Here is a 20,259-nt window from a genome sequence, read left to right as displayed (position 1 = left end):
ACTGTTCATTCTTGGAGACTTTAATGCTAGAGTTGGTGCTGATCACAATTCTTGGCCCACTTGTCTAGGCCGTTTTGGCATTGGAAAGATGAACGAAAATGGCCAACGCTTACTGGAGTTTTGCTGTTACTATGGTCTCTGTGTCAGCAACACATTCTTTAATACGAAGCTGCAACACAGAGTTTCCTGGAGACATCCAAGATCCAAGCATTGGCATCAGCTCGATTTGATCCTCACTAGACGTTCTAGCCTTCCTAGTGTTACGATCACACGCAGCTACCAGAGTGCTGATTGCGATACTGATCACTCCCTGGTGTGTAGTAGAGTAAAACTGCGAACAAAGAAATTGTATCACATGAAAAAGGAAGGAAGACCACGTATTGACATCAACAAGACTCGCGATCAAAGAAAAGTGAAGGAATTTGCCCAAGCACTCGAGGAAACCCTCCCAGGTCCAGCTAATGTAAATGCACCTGAACGATGGGAACACTTCAAGAACACTGTCTACAACACCGCCTTGTCCACCTTCGGCAAGAAGACCAGAAAGATGGCTGACTGGTTCGAAGCCCATTCGGAGGAGTTAATGCCAGCCATTGAGGATAAGAGAAGAGCTCTAGCAGCATACAAAGCCTGTCCTAGCGAGTACAACCTGCAAGCTCTTCGAGCCGCTCGTAGCCAAGTCCAACAGGCTGCCAGGAGATGCTCCAATGACTATTGGCTTCAGCTTTGCTCTCAGATACAGATAGCAGCGGACACAGGTAACATCAAAGGAATGTATGATGGTATCAAGCAGGCCTTAGGTCCATTACAGAAGAAATCTGCTCCCTTAAAGTCTACTACAGGTGTGATCATCCAGGACCGAGCACAGCAGATGGAACGCTGGGTGCAGCACTACTCCGAGCTATATTCCAGAAAGAATGTAGTAACCGAAGAAGCATTAAATAACATTGAGTGCCTGCCTGTCTTGGAAGAGCTGGACAGCGAACCAACCCTAGCAGAAATAAATGCGGCCTTGGATTCCCTCACCTCTGGCAAGGCACCTGGAAGGGACAACATCCCTGTTGAAGTGCTGAAATGCGGTAAGGAGATCATCATCACCGAACTGTATGAAATCTTTTGTCTCTGCTGGAGGGAAGGTGGAGTACCACAGGACATGAAGGACGCAAACATTGTCACGTTGTACAAGAACAAAGGTGACAGGGGTGACTGCAATAACTACCGTGGTATCTCTCTTCTTAGCGTTGTAGGGAAGCTGCTTGCCCGTGTTGTGCTGAAGAGGCTCCAGGTGCTTGCAGACAGAGTCTATCCGGAATCACAGTGTGGATTTCGAGCAAATAGATCCACCACTGACATGGTATTCTCCCTCCGACAGTTGCAGGAGAAATGCAGGGAACAACAACAGCCACTCTTAGTGGCCTTCATAGACCTTACAAAAGCATTTGACTTGGTTAGCAGGGATGGCCTTTTCAAAATACTTCCCAAGATTGGATGTCCACCTCGTCTCCTTAACATCATCAGGTCCTTCCACGATGGAATGAAAGGCACTGTAGTTTTTGACGGCTCAACATCAGATCCCTTTGACATCCGAAGCGGAGTGAAACAGGGCTGTGTCCTCGCACCAACACTTTTTGGGATCTTTTTTGCTGTCATGCTGAAGCATGCCTTTGGAACTGCAACAGAAGGTGTCTATCTCCGGACTAGATCAGATGGAAAGCTCTTTAATCTCTCTAGATTGAGAGCGAAGACCAAAGTCCAACTGAAATGCATGAGGGACTTCCTCTTTGCAGACGATGCAGCCATTGTTGCCCACTCTGCTGAAGACCTCCAACAACTCATGAACCGTTTCAGCAAGGCCTGCCAAGACTTTGGACTAACAATCAGCCTGAAGAAAACACAAGTCATGGGCCAGGGTGTGGACTCACCTCCCTCTATTACCATCTCCACACAAGAATTGGAGGTTGTTCATGACTTTGTGTACCTTGGCTCAACCATCTCTGACACCCTCTCTCTAGATGTCGAGCTGGATAAACGCATTGGGAAAGCAGCCACCATGTTCTCTAGACTCACAAAGAGAGTATGGCTCAATAAGAAACTGACAACACATACCAAGATCCAGGTCTATAGAGCCTGTGTCCTGAGCACACTCCTGTACTGCAGCGAGTCCTGGACACTTTGTGCCCGGCAGGAGAGGAAGCTGAACACCTTCCATATGCGTTGCCTACGACGGATTTTTGGTATCACCTGGCAGGACAGAGTTCCAAATAGAGTAGTCCTAGAACGAGCTGGAATTTTCAGCATGCATACATTACTGAAACAGCGACGTCTACGCTGGCTTGGGCACGTTGTGAGAATGGCTGATGGTCGGATTCCAAAGGATCTCCTATATGGAGAATTAGTGCAGGGAAATCGCCCCAGAGGGAGACCACAGCTGCGATACAAGGACATCTGCAAGCGGGATCTGAAGGCCTTAGGAATAGACCTCAACAGATGGGAAACTCTGACATCTGATCGTTCAGCCTGGAGGCAGGCAGTACATCACGGCCTCTCCCAATTTGAAGAGACCCTTGTCCAGCAGGCTGAGGCAAAGAGGAAGTCACAAAGGAAGCAAAACCAGGGAGCTGGACAGGGGACAGATTGGATTTGTCTCCAGTGTGGAAGGGATTGTCACTCTCGAATTGGCCTCCTCAGCCACACTAGACGCTGTTCCAAGTCCTCCATACAGAGCACGATACCATAGTCTTTCGAGACTGAAGGATGCCTACACAGTAGCAGCTTCTCAGTGGGTTGTCCTCGAATGAAGGGTTCTGGCTCAATGGCACAGGAAGTCCTTGCTTGCAACCATTGCCAGGTTCAGCCCTGCCATCAGCATCCATACATGGTGAAATTCATGCCAGCTCAACAGTATTGAGCCAGATGAATCACTGGTCTGACCAAAGACAGCTATTTCTATTGACTCTTAGACAATGGGGAGAACCCAAAGCATGGTAGTAACGGTGGGTCTTGAACAAGAACATTACCTGCTCATTCATCTGATTCTGATTAAGACTTCCAGTGAGCTGCTTTGCATAAACTCCTCTGCCTTGCCTATGAGAGGCAGCACAATATGTCTGGTTTCCATAAGACTGAGTGGCTGCTCTCAGCCAATTTCTGTGTGAAGACGGCAGAGTTACAAATTCTGGACAGCGAGCAGACTGGCTTGCCCTCCAGAAAAATGCATCAGAACGTAGTGCCCCCAATCTTAACAAGCAACCTGCTCTCATTCACCAGAATGTCTCTTACATTCAGAAAAATAACCTCTGCTTTGAAAACAAATCGAAGAAGACAGCTGTGTCTGACCTGCCCAGAATATTTCAACCCACAGAACGAACAACCCACCCCCAGTGATGTTGCCAGCTCTCTTTACGGCACAAGTTGTCCACTGCTTATGTGGCAGAGTTTGTGAATGAACGGTGAGAGGACAATGATGTTTTCAGGACACAACGTAAGGAACAAAAGGTGAACAACATCAGGACAAGAACAAAATAATGCTATATACATTAAGTAGGCATGAAAGGTTAAAGGAAAGAGCATGCTTAAAGATACACAGAGGACTGAGCAGGTACCACATTGCAGATCTTGTAAAAATGGATAATAAACAAGAGATTCACCCTCTTTCCCCTTCTCTTCTCCATTACATATTCCTCCTCCCTCCTTTTTCTCCCTTTAACTCTCATTCATAATTAGAACTGCACAGATGCTAAAAACAATTGATGCTAGCTGCTTCCCACATCACAACCAAAGTACAAAGGGTTAGAAAATCCTGGTTCAGAAAGTACCTAGCACCATTGACTAAGGTGATGCATTGCTAAACTACAACGGATGAAATGTAGGAATTTGGACCAGAGAAAGGAAGGGAGGGGGGAAATGCATTTCTCAAGCCCACATCCTTAATTAAAGCTGAAGTCCAATGCAAAAGCAAGCCACACAGCTCTTATAGCATTGGGGAGGGGAAAGGTAGGAAGCTGCTTTAAAAAGATTTGGGCCTCTGGCCCATATAGTTCTGTTTCATCTACTGGCAGCATCTCTCTGGAATCCTAGGTAGGTTTTCCAAAGCCCTTTACTTGATCCTTTGAACTGGAGCTACTGTGAATGTATAGTATAGCCCTTTTTTATGCACCGTGAATGATGGCTCCTCACAAGCTAGGACATCTCTGTTTATTTAGTCAGACTCAGCACCACCTTAATCGTGTTTACTATTTTATATCATCAGGGTCAAGAGAAAGTGCTTTTTTTTAAACCACAGCAGGATAGCTTTCCTTGGAGGGGATTAGACACATGGTTTCTTTAAAAGGTATTGCATTATTCATTCACTTGGTCTGATTAATTTAACACAGCAGTAGTTGGAAGAATACTTCGAGTACACACTTCTGACTAACACATAACACTTCAGGTGATGTTCAGGGCAGGCTAAACCTAAGTAGACACAAGAACAGCAATATATAATTACAATCAGTTGCATATTTAAAAATTAATTTACTTTTTATTCTGAGTACTGTCCATTTACAATTTTAAGGTATACTGGCATCATGCTACACCTTACATGCAGTAGGGCAACTGCATCGCCAAGAAAACAGCCAGTTGTTTGAGGTGGGGTGGGGTGGGGTGGCTACTTGGAAAGAGTGAAAGCCAAAGACTTCATGCAGTCAAAATCAGGAATTGAATCCCTGTATCTGGTCACTCACACACTCACACACAAATATGTGCCTGCCTGCCTTCTTTCCTTCCTTCAGTTCAGATTAACGTGTAATCCTAGCAGACTATGAGATTCTTTCTGGGAGCTGTGACAGTCCACACAGCAGCCACTAAAGAGGAAAACTGGAATGAATCTGAATTGCACGGCTTTTTGTAAAGCCTCACCATGTACCGTGAATGAATGAGGAAGAAAGAGGCCAAGTCAGGACAAGCTGGAGGTGGCCTTTTTGAAAAAAGCATGTCACATATTATTTGCTCCTTCTAGCTCTGTTGAATATTATTCATACTAAGCAAGGAGAAGAAGTAGACAGAGATGTTGTATGGGAAGGGGGGGGGAAGAAGGAAGGAGAGAGAGAATGAGCCAAGAAGCAATTTACATTATAAGTCCTGGACCCAGGGAAGCAAGGACAACGTTTGTTCTCTTTGAGTTCAGAGTGAGCAAAGTGAATGTTGCTTCTGATCTACAGAGAAGGTCTGGACAGTGGAGGAAGCACTGGGCTGTTCCAAAACAATCTGCCATCTGAAAAGAGGGACAATACGGCACCCATCCTGCTACATGTGGAAACTAACTACCTAGACTAGCAGCAGGACATTTCTTTATTTGTGGCAATGGGATAGTTTTTTTTCTACCACATGTGTGACCAGTTTACGGTGTCTAAAACAGGAGAACATCCATGATATTTAAGAGGGAAAGCTGGGAGGCTGCAGTCTTTACAACTGTCCACCACCACCTGCTGTCTAAGGCTGTTGGTTTTACTCCATCTAATGGTAGGTAAAAGTAAGGATGAAGGTTCCCCTTGACAACTGTCCAGTCGGGTCCGACTCTAGGACATGGTGCTCATCCCTGTTCCCAAGCCATAGAGCCAGCGTTTGTCCGAAGACAGTTTCCATGATCACTTGGCCAGCGTGGCTAGACACGCAACGCCGTCACCTTCCCACCGAGGTGGTACCTATTTATCTACTTGCATTTACATGCTTTCAAACTGCTTGGTTGGCAGGAGCTGGGACAAGTGACGGGAGCTCTCTCCGTCAGGTGGATTTGAACTGCTGGTCTTTCAACCTTGCAGCCCAGAGGTTTTGCGGTTTAACTTGCAGCGCCACCATGTCCCTGTTCTAACCAGCCAGCCTCAAAGTCACAGAGCTGCTACTGCTGCTGTGGCTGTTCTTGTTGTACTAGAACAATGTGAAGACCTATATAGAGGGTCCTCTATTGATGTCAACGACTGAAACCATTTCACACTGTATTGTGTTCATAATTGTTGTGGCCAGTTTATTGGGACATGTCTTGTCAAGTCCCAGGCTGCTGCTAATGAAAGTCTCTGAATTTAACTAAGCTAGTTCTTGGACAGTGGGCCCATCATCTATGACTTGGGCTATTATTAAAGAACCTGCCAGATCTTGCACTCCACTAACAGCCCAGGGTCACCTCCATGCCACGAGGATGTGGCACGGTTGGATTTTATGCAGGTGTTGCTGACATACATCACGTGTTAGATAGTATTGTCCCTCTTAGCACTTACTATGGGTCGTGCCCCCTTTTATGCTGCTGGAGTGGGCAAGGATTTTACTTGATTTAAATGCATCTGTCTGCCACTGGGAAGTAATTTTATATTAGTTTTAAAATATATATTTTATATAAATGAGGGGTTTCTTTACCTGATGCTGAATTTTGGCAGCAAGCCACAAACACCCAGCTGAAGCAAGCGAAATGGTTTTAAACAGCTGTTTTTCCTGATTATGGTGGTGTGGTTTAGTTAATTGTACACTTAAGAGGGTGCCTTCAGGACACCTCAGAAGGAGTCTTGGGGGCTGCATGACTCCCGCCCTCCTCCACAGTGGCTGCACAGCATAGGACCTCTCCTCGGGTTTGTAATGTTGCCAACAAGAGAAGGAATGGAAGGAAAGAGAAGAGAATGGAACAGAAGAGAAGAATTTGATAATGCCAAGTTGCTAATAGGCATTTGCAGCCAATTAGAGCAAGGCTGGTTTCCCTAAGCACTTTTGCTAGGACAGAGTTTGAGTAAACAGCCAACAGCTTTTGCTCTTCTGGCCAGTGATCAAGCTAGAAAGTCCTTCTTCTTGTTTCAGCACTTACAGGATAAATGAGAATCAAAACTGTGTTACTGCTTCGACATCAGGGTATTATGGGAGGCAGCTTTAGCTTTCTTGTACCTCTGCCAATGGCCTTCCTGATCATTCCCTGGACAACAACTAGGGCCGAGCTGTTCTTGTGCTGACTGGGGTGTTCCACTGTGGAGTATGAAACTTCCATGAGTTTTTAGGTTATTTTCTTTATATAGTGACTTTTTCCATTGCTTCCTACACGGTCACTCATATCCCTTCCTTTTCCTGAGCTACCTCAGTTGCTTTGCCCTATTTCCACTAAGCTGCAATGCTTCACACAAGAACACTCGAGGAAACACTGGTTTTATCTAGTTAAATACAGATGCAGTATATTAAACAGATGTATAAAAAGCTGGGGGTCAGTATCGAGATTATTTGTTGCAAGGGATTAATGATGAAAGTTGAAATAAAGGGCTTCTCTACATGCTTTTTTGGAGTAAGCTGTTGTGGGCTAAATAAGGTCACTTGGGGTTCAGTAGAAGTGTGATGTGCCATTTGGTGCAATCCTCACATCCAAAGGGCATTTCGGAGCTCAAGTGACCTTATTCCTGCAGCGAAATCCACTGCCGAGTATATTTACAAAGTGGGGTGCGATTGGTGGCAGAAGCAGGACCACTAAAAGGCAAGGCAGAGTGGAAAGTGAGTTCCGTACCCCAGAAAGTGAAGCAGAACAGGCTCCCACATGCTCAGCAACACCTCATAAGTGAAATGCCCAAGTTTACAGGGTAGTCAAGTATATGCTCATACACCTGCTCCTGTTCTCTCTCACTCTCTCTTTTTCTCCAAAGTAGAGAAAAGGAGTCATCACTAGCTCATCCAGGCTTATTAAGTCACTTCTCAACACTGGAATTTCTAATTGGAAGGAGCTGTGACAGCCAGACGGTTCACTTTTGGTCTATTTCCAGCAAATGCACATGCCTGAAATGGATCAAACCACAGCAATCCTACCTGCACCAAAAAAGTAGAAGCCCCTGACGGGCTTAGAAAGGCCAGGCAGGACCCCTAAGTAATTTAGTTCACTCAAACAATTACATCATGTGCTCATTGGGAAAATGGAGCAAACAACTGCCCTGAGAATCAGAGTTTAGGTGTAGTTTGATTAGGATTTCTAATTTGAAAGAGTACAAAGCACTGAATTCGGGTCTATGAAGGGGAAGATAAAATTGTTCAGTTTACCATCTGCTGGCCACAGATAGTAAAAACAACATGTCTTTCTGATTGTGGATAATTGGAAATAAGAGAACAGCATTAGCTCCACTCCCTTTTTTTGTTAGGAGCCCTCAAAACACCATCCCAACCCTGACCTTCACCGTGACCCTGAAACCTAAATTGGAAGATTACCAGCTAACCAAACACCAGACAAAAGCCTTCAGTATGACTTCCTCCTCCCGTCTCTGTCATTTGCTACCGATAACCCCTCCTCTTGCCTCCTCTTCTCTGCTTCTCCGCCAGCTGGTACGCAAGGTATTTCCTGAGCATTCCCCAGGGAAAGGTAATGGGCAAAGATCGGGTAAAGGAAGGCTGCAGCAGAAGGAAGTGATGGAGCTTCCCGAGAGAAGTAAAAGTGGAAGTCTCCCGCTAGCGTTTGATGTGTTGGTCTTTCTGACAGTTCATGCTTGAATGCAGGCTCTGAGCTGTCCTTATATCTTGCTTCTTTATATCTTATACTCCTAGTTATGCATACCCAAAGATCAATCTGGTGTTTAGAACTGCAGCTGCCCTAGGTTTCAATGCTCCAGCACATCTGCCTCCCTTCTATGCAGATGATTGCAACTCATGTTGGTTCTGCCATTTATTGATGCTGACTCAACATACAGAAGAGAGAACAAGTCCTTTTATTCCCAGCCAGTGCATTTCCCCCACAAGTCCACGTCCTTGCTTCTTTTCATTGTTTCTCCTAATTCATTTATGCAAACAAACGATGCAAACAGTTTTTTCCTTCCACCCACATTTTCCCTGCTAATTCCAGCCTATTTTATTCCCAGTGTTCCTTAGATGCAAACAAGAAATTATCCCTCTGAATAAAAATGCTCAAAAGGAAAGAGAGAAAGGAGATGCTGAAAAAGTTGTGCAGTATAATCACCATAGGGGGAGATGGGGGGAATGGGTAGGGAAAAGCATGAAGGTAAAGTAAGACACTTACTCTAGGACATCCCGGTTGAACTGTTTCTTGCTGTTCCCAAGGAATTCCCCAATCATCTGTCGGCTGAGCCCCTTGCGCTGCAACAGGAAGTGTGCCACTCCAATTGGTGTATCTGGGATGAAGCCCCGGGAAATAAGGAATTGGATCCCCTTGTCTGGATTTCTGAAAAAGGAAAGATGGAAAGGGCGAGCAACGTACTTTAGAACTCTATTCATTTATTTCACCATTACTCTATTTCTCCATTACATTTATACCACACCTTTATTCCATGGCTCTCCTTGTTTCTTCTTTATAAGAGACGTCAAGCTGATGAATAGACAGACAAAAGCCATTCAGTGGGTCTCATGGCCAGCTGGGAATTGAACCTGGATCTCAAAAGTTCACACTCAAACCAATACAGGTAAACCACACCGGTAGTGCTGGACAGAAGCCTAAGTTCTCTCAACAGTTCTCAAAGTAGAACTAAACTCACATAAAGACCAATAATAATAACAACAATAAACGACAAAGTAAAACCAAGAGTAGTGCCAACATCTTAAAAGCACAACATTTTTAAAATGGAAAAACTGCAAAATAAGAGTGTACACTGGTCCATTGACCTGATTTGAATACCGATTCCATGCTATGGATCAATACATGATTTTGACTAGGACCCCTACATTTTGATCTGGGCCTGGATTTGAGCCACTATTTGAATTTCTGAATATCTAGAACCCCTACTCTCTTGAATAGATACATGCAAGTTGCTAAAGCTTTAGTAGGTTGTTAAGCATCACAAGGAACTTGTTAACTGATAGAGAATTCACCCACATAACATCTTCCCTCCCTATCTGCCTCTGAATTCATTTCATTTCGACCAAGAGGAGTGACAGCAAAGGCTGTCACCACTCTGTCTCATATTAACAGCCGATTCATTTTTCCCAAAAACTGACTCCTACAATGGCCACTCCATATTGTCAAAGGTCACTTCATTATGTAATATTTGATAATCAGTATTTTTGTTCTCCCACATTTTGTTTTCCCCTTTGTTTTCTCACTCTTGGCATGAAACCTGTTGTTTCAAAACAAATCTTGAATAGATGTTCCTCCTAGAAAGGCAAGATATACACACAGAAAATAAGTCAATAGCCAAAATCCTGTTGCTTAATGCAGTAAATCACACTAAAGTAGGCCCATCAAATCAATTGGAATGTGGTAGTCAACTCCTCCATAGATTTCATTGATTCAAATTGGCTACTCATATCGCAACTGATTTTCACATACTAAGTTGCAGTTAGAGTAGACTCATTTGAATAAATTGAACTTATGGAGGAGTTGACTCACTAAATCCCCATTCACTCAACGGGCTTATTCATTTACTAGGCTAAGCAACAGGACTTTGGCCAATGACAATTGCATATTCCTCACTTAGAATGATAATCATCAATAGAAGAAATAGGTTCTAATTTGTGGTCTGATTGACTGTATTTAAAGGTTTGAGAGTGCTAGCTCTCTAAAACGAATGAAATATCTCAGAGGGACCCTAATGACCAACCACAATTCTGGATTATTATTGTTAGAAACTGAATTGTTCATTCTGCTGTTGCCTGGACTAGGCATATCACAGACTCAGGAAATAGCTAGTAACACATACTGCCCTGATATTTCTTCAGCACCATGTAATTTTTTTTCCCTGCACCCTTTGCTGTTTCTTGATTTAGCTGGCAATATTTCCTTTTATTTTCCTGAGCTGCTAAGCAAGTTGTGGCTCTCTGCTGTGGAATTCCTTCAGCTCTCCTGGCTTTCGTTCCACCTCCAGAGATGGCCGCCTACACAAACCCTGCTATTAGAGAAACACTACATAATGAGGCTTTCTCCACTCCAGGAATTCCACCCACTCGCCACCGAATGTGTTGTTGCTTGAAGTGCCGAGTCACAAAAGCATTCAATTCACAGAAAGCTGACACAGTTCAGAATTACTCAATAATTGCTCATGAGGGAGTTATGTGATTGAAGACATGGATAATAAGGCCACACAGAGGACCTCTTGGGCCACACAGACCCAGTTTTGTTATGGGCAGCAGTTATAATACTGTAGGTAAACCACTGGCATTATTAAATCTGTCAGAGAAGGTTTATGTAACCAAGCTTCCTAGCATTTATTAGTTGGAGCAGTAACAGTTGTTATTCTGTGGGGAGCACTTCCTAGAGCTGAAAGCTCATGTGTACAGCTAGCTGTATGGCAAAAAAGAATAGCACTGAATGCATTAAAGCTATTTTGCAAAACAGAAGTCATTGTTTTTAACTATCACTGAGGGTATTGCACAAGAGAGGTAATTAATTCCACTGTGGGAAGCAGAGCAAAAATGTAGGTTGTGATTCTGATCCAAAGTAACGTGTGTATGCATGTCTGTCAGGGTGTGTCCCTCTCTGTGTGTAGGAATGCGGATTGATCTCGCCACCTCTGAACACCATATCCTAATAATTATTTTCCTCTATCTGAATTAACCTTGAGTTGAGTCAATGGCGACTAATGCATGAAGGACAGCCCAATAACAGTACTTATGGGTAGGGGAAGATATGATATAAGGAGGGTGGATTAGGTTTCAGAGAAAAGAGGGGCATTTGACTTTTTGATTCCCTCTGTAATGTTCTGCTACCTGGTTGCTGAACTATTTATACCTTCTAGCTTAATGGTAAGTAAAGGTAAAGGTTCCCCTTGACGATTTTTGTCCAGTCATGTTCGACTCTAGGGGGCGGTGCTCATCCCCGTTTCCAAGCCATAGAGCCAGTGTTTTGTCTGAAGACAATCTTCCGTGGTCACATGGCCAGTACGACTTAGACACGGAATGCTGTTACCTTCCCACCGAGATGGTCCCTATTGATCTACTTGCATTTGCATGGTTTTGAACTGCTAGGTTAGCGGGAGCTGGGACAGGCGACGGGGGCTCACTCCGTCGTGTGGATTCGATCTTACGATTGCTGATCTTCTGACCCTGCAGCACAGGCTTCTGCGGTTTAGCCCACAGTGCCACCACATACTGTTATTTAATGCCAGCTCAATCCATAATAAGATTGTGATCACTGATGAACTAATTATAGATGAGAATGCTGACCTGTGGTATATTACCAAGACCCGGGTGGGCAAGTTCAGTGGCACTGATCTTACACAGCTGTGCCCACAAGGTGCTTGGTACAATAGCAATGTAAACCCGTGGAGGAAGGCACTGGCATGAATACTATGCTCTTCATCACCGGGAAACTTTTGCCTCCAGCACAGACTCTGACATTAGATGGCAGAAGAAGCTACTGTTGGGGTATTTATTTATTTAAACATTTTTTACCCTATCTGTCTCCTTAAGAAGGACCCCAGGAGGCTTATGTTATTAAAAGACAATATCAAAAGCTAAAAATGCCATAGTAAAAGACAGTAAACAAAACTAACACCAAAAATGCGTTCAAAAGCAGTGAGGCACCATCATCCATTAAAAAAACCCCACTCAGGCAGCCAGTTGCCAAGGGAAAACTTGCCAGAAGACAAGAAAGGCTTGCTTGCAGAAGGACAGCAAAGATGGGTCCAGTCTGGTCTCTTGTGGGAGGGAGTCTGAAGTCTGGGAGTAGCAAGAGAGAAGGTCCCCTCCTGGGTCGCCACCAAATGCATCTGTGGGACTCAGAGAAAGGCCTCATCTGATTATCTTAATCGCTGGGCAGGCTCATAAAGGGAGACATGTCTTTGAGACACCTTGGACCCAAGTTGTTTAGGGCTTTATCGGTTAAAATTAGCATTTTGAATTGTGCCCAGAAACAGATCAGCAGCCAATGGAGCCCACCATGATGTCTAACAGCATTCCTGACTGAACTTCCTGAAATGGTATCAAGTGTAGTCTTAGGGAACACCAGCTGTTGCTCGCTAGTTTATTCATTTCAGATCAAACTTAAAACTACTTTATTTCAAAGAGAGATTTGTATGCATAAGCTTCCATGGCTTCTGCACACAGCAAATGCTTTGGATCAGCAGACTCAAGGCAGTTCTTTTCCCGTTTAATTTGAAAGGTTTGAAATGTAAAGGAATCTCACAAAATTTCTTGTCCTTGATGAAACAGGGTGCCTTGAGAGAACCTGTCAAGTACCTGATAGTGGCACAAAAATAAGACAGCAAACACCTTTTTTGTTATTGATTCTATATTTTTGCACAGAATGTCTGCATGAAATGAGTGCTTTTCCCTTTTGGAATGCACAGGAAGCATAGAAGGATTGCTGATTGACTAAAAAGATGCAAACAACTCATGTAGTGCTTCTACATTTTGAAAGTCCAAGGCAATATTATGCAAAAATCTGATTTCATAGCAAATGCAAAAACTCCTGAAGAGCCAAAACGTTATCTTCTTGCAGAGGAGGAGAACCAAAAAATGACATTTCTCATTCTCATGACAACCAAAATTTACCTTCTGGCAAAGGCTATTCACATGAAGCCAGTGAATATAATATCAGTCCTGGGTTTGAATCCCCACTTAGCTATAAAAATCTGTAAATAATCCAGATCTGGTTTCATTCTATCTGCCTAACCCACTATGCATATATAGGAATTTTCTAAAGATACTGGGAGATGAACTCTTGTATATGCTGTATAGGTTCCCCTTGACAATTTGTCCAGTCATGTCCGACTCTAGGCGGCGGTGCTCATCTCCGTTTCCAACCCATAGAGCTAGCATTTGTCCACAGACAATCCTCCATGGTCACGTGGCCAGCGCGACTAGACACAGAACGCCGTTACCTTCCCACCATGGTGGTACCTATTTATCTACTTGCATTTTTACATCCTTTCGAACTGCTAGGTTGGCAGGAGCTGGGACAAGTGATGGGGGGGGCCTCACTCCATCGCGTAGATTTGATCTTACAACTGCAGGTCTTCTGACCTTGCAGCACAGAGGCTTCAGCGGTTTAACCCGCAGCGTAGAATGCCTTGAATGAATAAAATGTTTTACTGACATTTTAGATTTTATTACTTGATTTTAATATGTAATATTGGGTTTGTATATGCAATATGGTACATTGCTTTGGAATCTCTAGATGAAAAGTGGCAATAAACAAATAAAATAAGTTCTATATTCATTTTCATGTTCATATAAGTAAAATGAGCACTCATAGAAATATGTCAACTACTACTGTATTATCATCTGATTAATCAAACAACAATCAACCATGATGAAACGATATTAGGGCAAATGACAATATTCTCTCCAGGAAGAAGTGGGCAACCTATGGCCCTCAGTCCAATGTCAAATGGCTTCTGCAAGCAATCAGTCCAGTCCCCAGGCAAAAGGAACCTGTCCTTCACTCATAAACCCCTTGGGCAGAGAAGAAGAGGGACATAAGAAAAGAGAAATGGGCATCAGAGAAGGAAAGCAAACAAAACTGGGGCTACAGAGAGAGAGAGAAGCATGGTAGCCCACTCCTCTTTCGTCTCTCTCCCTCAGGCTTTCACTCGCTATTAACATGGAGTACCAATTATCTCTGACAGGATGCAGGCTTCAGCCCATACAAAACTCCCTAACCTCATGTGAAAGTTTCCTGAGGTGTCGAGGATTCTAGCCAAAATTGGACCTCTAAGGCAGTGGTCAGGGAACAGGGGTAAATTACCCCAAATGGGGTAAAAATGAAAATCCTGGGGGTAACAAGGATGCGACCCTAACCCCTTCCCTCCTACTCCTCTTCCTCTTCTTCTGCCCAGATGGGGGTTCCCCAGCTGCCTGATCACCTCCTTCCCGCCCCCTTCTCCAGCCCGGTTGCAACCAAGCCACGGCGGATGGCAGCTGGCAATGGGCCCCAGCTGGTGGCATGCGGCAGCTGAGGTGGCAGTGGCAGGGCTGGCCATGGTGAAGGACAAGGCCGGGCTGAGCGGCCGGCACGCCCTGGCCAGGAGCCTCTCCTTCCAGTGCCTGGAGAGATGGATTATAGTAGAGGGGGGCAAGTGTGGCCACAATGGCAGCCTGGGCCAGACTCAGACTCCTGGCGCCGGGCTGCCACCCCACACCCTGTTCCTGGAGGAGCCTGTTGGGTGGCAGTGGCACTTGCCCAGCCGTGTGGCTTCCTTTGGCATCGCCTCCATGCCAGCTGTTGTGGTGCTTCGACAGCGAGGCCTGAGGGAGCCCTGATGCCGAGGTGTGACATGGCCACCCCAGCAAGCAGCTGCGGGTGGTGGAGCACGAGGCGGCATTGGGTGCCCCTGGTGGGCGAGTCACCTGCTGCTCTTCAACAGCCTCCCAGGAGCCGCCCACCGATGGAGAAGGGGAGCCACCCCCGAGGACTGAGTGCAGCCCCCCCCAGGCAGTGGAGAAGGTGGCCACCACCACCCAGATGTGGGTGGTGAGGCTTCGGTGGCGGCGCTCAACTGGCCGCACGTGACTGAGATCCTTCCTTTCAAATCAAGGAGGTAATGTCAGCGTATATAAATTTTTGGGGGGGTTAAAGGTAAAAAAGTTCCCTGAGCCCTGCTCTAAAGTATATCCTTGAAAACCAAACCTACTTCTATAAATCCAGAGCTGATTTTTTTTCCTATCCTAAGAGTCCACTTTTCACGTCGTTGAGCCCTTGTTGTTTTCAGAACTACAGCTATTTCTCAAAGAACGTTACCCATTATCTAGTGTGAAATTTTGTAAACCCACTAAAAGAAAAGAGCCAAAATTTTCAGGCCAGAGTGTCAAATCTCTCTACAGAGAGCATGAAAACTGGGGTAATTTCTCTTGTTAATCTCCTTTTAAAAAAACAACAACACAGATGGTAACTGGGATATTTAGCGCTCGCTCTCAAACCACCCTATCTGGATGACAGCCAGAGGTCTATCTCAAGCACTCTAGATGCTAATTGCCGGGATGTGGATCCTTTCTTTCCACATCTGTGGCAGAGCTTCAGTGCAGCACTCTTGACTCAAATCTAATGGCTATGGTCCCCTAGATGGCTGGACCTCTATATGTAAATGCAATGCATCTGGAACAAAGTCTAACCTAATTGTTTTTACTAGCCTCTCTTTGCCATGAATGGAAGAAAGCCATGAGGGATTAAAAGCTTTATTATTATTAGCCACTTACATGTTAAAGAGGTTTAGCCCAATGCGGTACAGCCTCTTCCTCATGGTATCTGTGGAAAGAGTCGGAGATTTGCAGCTGGCCGGATTCTCACAGTGGTATCGGGGAAGGCTCAAAATCATGGCCTGCAGAGCTTCCTTCGAAGATAACTCGGAGGCAGACTTGGCTGAGGTGGAGGTGCTGCTGCTGCTCAGCTGCTCTGAGTTGTCCACATTTTCAGCCTCTGAACCCTTGTTCTGTCCCGTCTCATTGTTAGATCCAAACTCAAGCTTCTGCACCATCCTTTGTTCTTGCTCCGCCTCCCCTCCTTCCAAGCCATTAGTGTTGACGGTCCCCTCAGCGACTGTGTGACTATTTTGGAGCATTTCAGGATCAGGCTGCCCTTCCGGAGCACCTTGGGGCTCTTGGACCTCCTTCCCCATTTCCTCCGGGATTTCTTCTATTTTGGCAGCTTGAGAAATCCCAGCCTGGGTGTTGTTGGCAAGGCAGTTGGCCATAGACACCGAGGTAGATGAGGACACAGAGATGTTCTTGTTATCAATCTGGACGGTGACATCCCGGAAAGCCATCATGAGGGTGCTGCTGCTCTTTGGCAGTGTATCAGGCAACAGGCCTTCCTCCTTTGGTTGATCCTTCAGTTCAGCTTCTAAGTCTTGCTTTGGTTGCATTGCACTAGTACTGAATGTTTCTCTTATCTGGTAGGAGCTGCCATCTTGAAGGGAACACATTGTCTTCAGGCTCCATGTGCTGAGGGCATCATCTATTGATTTGGCCAAAGATTGGACTTGCTCGGTGAAAGAGTCCTCCAGTTCAGTCAGCGCCCCACTGATGGTGGCTGGCAAAGATGGAGATCTCACCAAGGGGATGCCAACAAAGTTATATCCTTCCATCAAAGCTTTCTCAGCAGAAAAACTTTCAGAGTTCTGGACTCTTACTTTTCTCAGTGAAATCCGCCGGGGCATGCGACTCTCTAGGAGCGAGTTCCGTATCTTCTCAAAGTTTTTGCTGAGCTGGTACTGGCGGAAGGCAGTCTGGATAGTACAGGCTGCCCTCCGAGAGACCAGGTGGCCTCCATATTTGTGCTCTAGCATTTCGATCTGAAATAGACAAACAAGATTTTAGACATTGATTTCTGAAGAGTCTTCATGACCTCTATTTCCAAACGGATAACTCTAATGGTATTGTCAGACTCAATATTGCATTTGTGTTTGAGGTTTTCCTCCCATCCCTGCACTGCAGTGCTCTCTTCCGTTCAGAAGTTAATGGTCTGCATTTGATTCTAACAAGAGGTTGGATAGTCTCCCCTGTTAAATAGTATGTACACACTTACCTTAGTCAGATTTTTCTAGGTATATGAGATATTAAGGAAAAAAATTTTTGAGCACCACCTTTGATGAGTTTTCATGGTGGAGTGGGGATTTGACTCAAGTCTCCTCATCAGTCCTAGTCTGTTACTCTGTCTGGTACACCCAATCAGTTCTTGTGCAAACCCTAAGTGTTTGCATATTCTAGGATTCAGGGCTTCTCATTTATTACAGAAAATAAATCCCAACATCTATGAGTAAACAATATGGTTTAAAAGCACATGATGCATCCATATCAAAGAAATAAAAAAAGATAAACTAATAATAATAATAACCCCAGACACCAGCAGCACTAATTTTTTTATACAATGCCAAGCATGAAAAGGTCTTCCTAAAAGATGCTAAGGTTCATGTCTGGGAGTGTCTCTGGGGATGGAGGTCGTACAACTGTGAGACTGCAACCTCTAATAAGTCTCTGGGCGCAAGAGGCATTTATAACCTATGGCTCTGATGCTTTCTGAAAAACTGCAGTGGGAGAAGGATACATTTGGGGCACGTGATGCTTTTATTGATGAAAACAGATAAGGAGGAGTGAGAATTCATTTTCAGTTTATTTTTGAGAATTTTTTTTAACCAGAACTGAAATTATATTCATATTTCGGATGAAATCAATCTAAGATTTAAAAAAGCAGAATGCTGGAGATGCAGGAATAGACAGATTCATCCATACAGGCTCAGAGTTTTGAGTACTGTTGTGTTCTACCATCCCAATTAATTAATCATTTCCACCTCTTTTTTTTTTCTTTGACAAGCAGATACAACATGGTCCTCTCTATGCTGGGAAAAGCTACACCTATTGGATATGGATGGTGGAAATGGGAGAGAATTTTGTTTACATCCATTTTTGAAGTATTTCCCAACAGTCACAAATTTCTTCATGTCAAAGGGAAAGAAAGAGGTTTTTAAAAATCTGAATATAAGAAAAGGTAAAATTCATAGATTTTTCCCATGCTTAAGAGCCAACCTGTTCTGCAGAAAATAAGAACTGTCTGTCAACACTACAGCAGTAGTGTTAATATTTACAAATCTATGAACAATATCTGATGACATTATTTGAAGGACTGTTCATGTTTTTATAATGCTAACTTAGTGTTAACCTCTGCTTCAGAGGTCTTGTTTTCTGGCTTGCAACTGATAGAGATTAGGAATGTGTACTATTAACACTTCCTCTGCTCGGCAGAGGGCAGAGGAAATGGGGGTGACTTTATCTATATATAGACTATTGCTGATGTGCTGCATAAGTTATTTTTTTTAAAAATCTTTTCTTTGCCTTCTTCTAAAGGGCTGTTAAGAAACTGTCTGCAGCTGAAGCCACTATTGTGGATTTGACATTGTGGGCGATTTCTCAACCAGCCCTTTAATGTAAGATGAAGAAAAGATTTTTTTAAAATTATAACTGATGTATAAAGAGTTAACATACTTTTTTTAAAAAAAGAATCTCACTTCCTCTGCCGCTCCCAAGCAGGGAGAGTGGTTAACTTGCCAATATCCTGTAGTGGCTTGCTTATTAAGCCACTTTGTGATACTGGCAAACTGAAAGAGGAAGGCTTGCTTTGGATTAACTCCAGCAATAACATGTGTTGTAACCAAGCCAAACCAGAGTGAACTTACTTGCATGGAAAAAGTGCAAGCCCCTTGACAGGGGCCAGAAAGGTGCAGGTAAGAAAACTCCAGGGGTAATCTAGGGCACTCTAGTGAAGATATTGTCTGATTGCCATCATTAAGAGTACACTAGCCTGTCTCTGCAAGCCCTCCAGACAGTGAGCTAAACAGCCCATGTAGTCAGCCTCTAAACCAACGGAAATGATTCCGTGACATGGTTGCTTATGAGATGTGGTCAAATGTGGCCTTCTAGCTGTTGTCAGATTGCAGCTCCCATCAGCATTAATTAGTATAGCCTATAATAAAACATGTTGGAAACTGTAGTCCAACAACATTCGGAAGCTCACAAATTGCATATTCCTGGTTTAGCCTTCAAGGCCCTCAGAGATTAGGGCCAATCATGAAAATCTTCTAGAACGAATTCATTTCCGCATATGCACATGCAGATCAACAGAGGTAAAACGATTAACGAGGAAAGAAATAGTTTTTTTGGGGGGGGGGTCTTCTCTCCCTTCTGAAAGATCTCAAAATCTGATTTTAACAGGTGGGGTAAGTATAAACATCAAGAAGAATGAGGCTATAGAAGAAACCCAGCCACTCAGGCTAATGATAAGAAACACTAATTGGGAAAAAGCCTACCAAAGTGGACAATTCATATTGGCAGTTTCTGTGCCCGAATGTTCTGTTTCTTAGAGGAATCCTTGTAAAAGCAGCCTCCTTATTAGTGTGCTGATAAAAGATCAACAAGTGGACCATTAGAGAATGGTTTCTGTCTTCACCATGTATCGATCCGCTTCAGTCCCAATGGCCATTAGATGACAATGGTGGTGGTGATGATGCAGACAATGGATGACTATGGTGAAGAAAACTGAAAGGACAACTCTAATTGCTCCCCTAGAGATGTAAAGAAGATATACTGAGGCTGGGACTGAGTTTTTCTTTTTCTTTTGCCTTATAGCAGACTTTCCTCTTCAGAGTCCTGCTGGAAACTGGCACAGTATTTATTAAACTGCAATAAGATGGAGAATTGAAGAGGAGGGCCAGGCAGTGAGGACAGGGTTGCATTAATGAGCAGAGCACTGTATTCATGCAAAATTAAGCATACTGACACAAGTCCCTATTCTTCCCATTCACAGTCATTATTTAAAACATCTGTATATGGAGAAGAATCTAACCACCATGATCCTGTGGTTGCTTTCTTAAGAAATTATTTCCATGGATTCCTGCTTCT

General features: G+C 44.1%; 1 protein-coding gene across 9 annotated transcripts in view; it reads right to left on the bottom strand.

The window, feature by feature from the left end:
• The window catches only part of IQSEC3 (IQ motif and Sec7 domain ArfGEF 3), a 202,240-nt gene that overhangs the window by 45,575 nt on the left and 136,406 nt on the right, over positions 1–20,259 (bottom strand). For all 9 annotated transcript variants that reach the window (XM_072999881.2, XM_072999884.2, XM_072999882.2 and 6 more), the window contains exons 4-5: positions 16,066–17,159; positions 8,999–9,160 (exon numbers count right to left, since the gene is read on the bottom strand). In XM_072999881.2, coding sequence (XP_072855982.2) covers positions 8,999–9,160; positions 16,066–17,159 — 1,256 coding nt within the window. The remainder of the gene's footprint in view (positions 1–8,998; positions 9,161–16,065; positions 17,160–20,259) is intronic.

This window comes from Pogona vitticeps, chromosome 5, assembly GCF_051106095.1.
Source record: "Pogona vitticeps strain Pit_001003342236 chromosome 5, PviZW2.1, whole genome shotgun sequence".
NCBI lineage: Eukaryota > Metazoa > Chordata > Lepidosauria > Squamata > Agamidae > Pogona > Pogona vitticeps.
The sequence above is the reverse complement of the archived record's forward strand: the minus strand, read 5'-3'. Positions and strand labels throughout refer to the sequence as shown.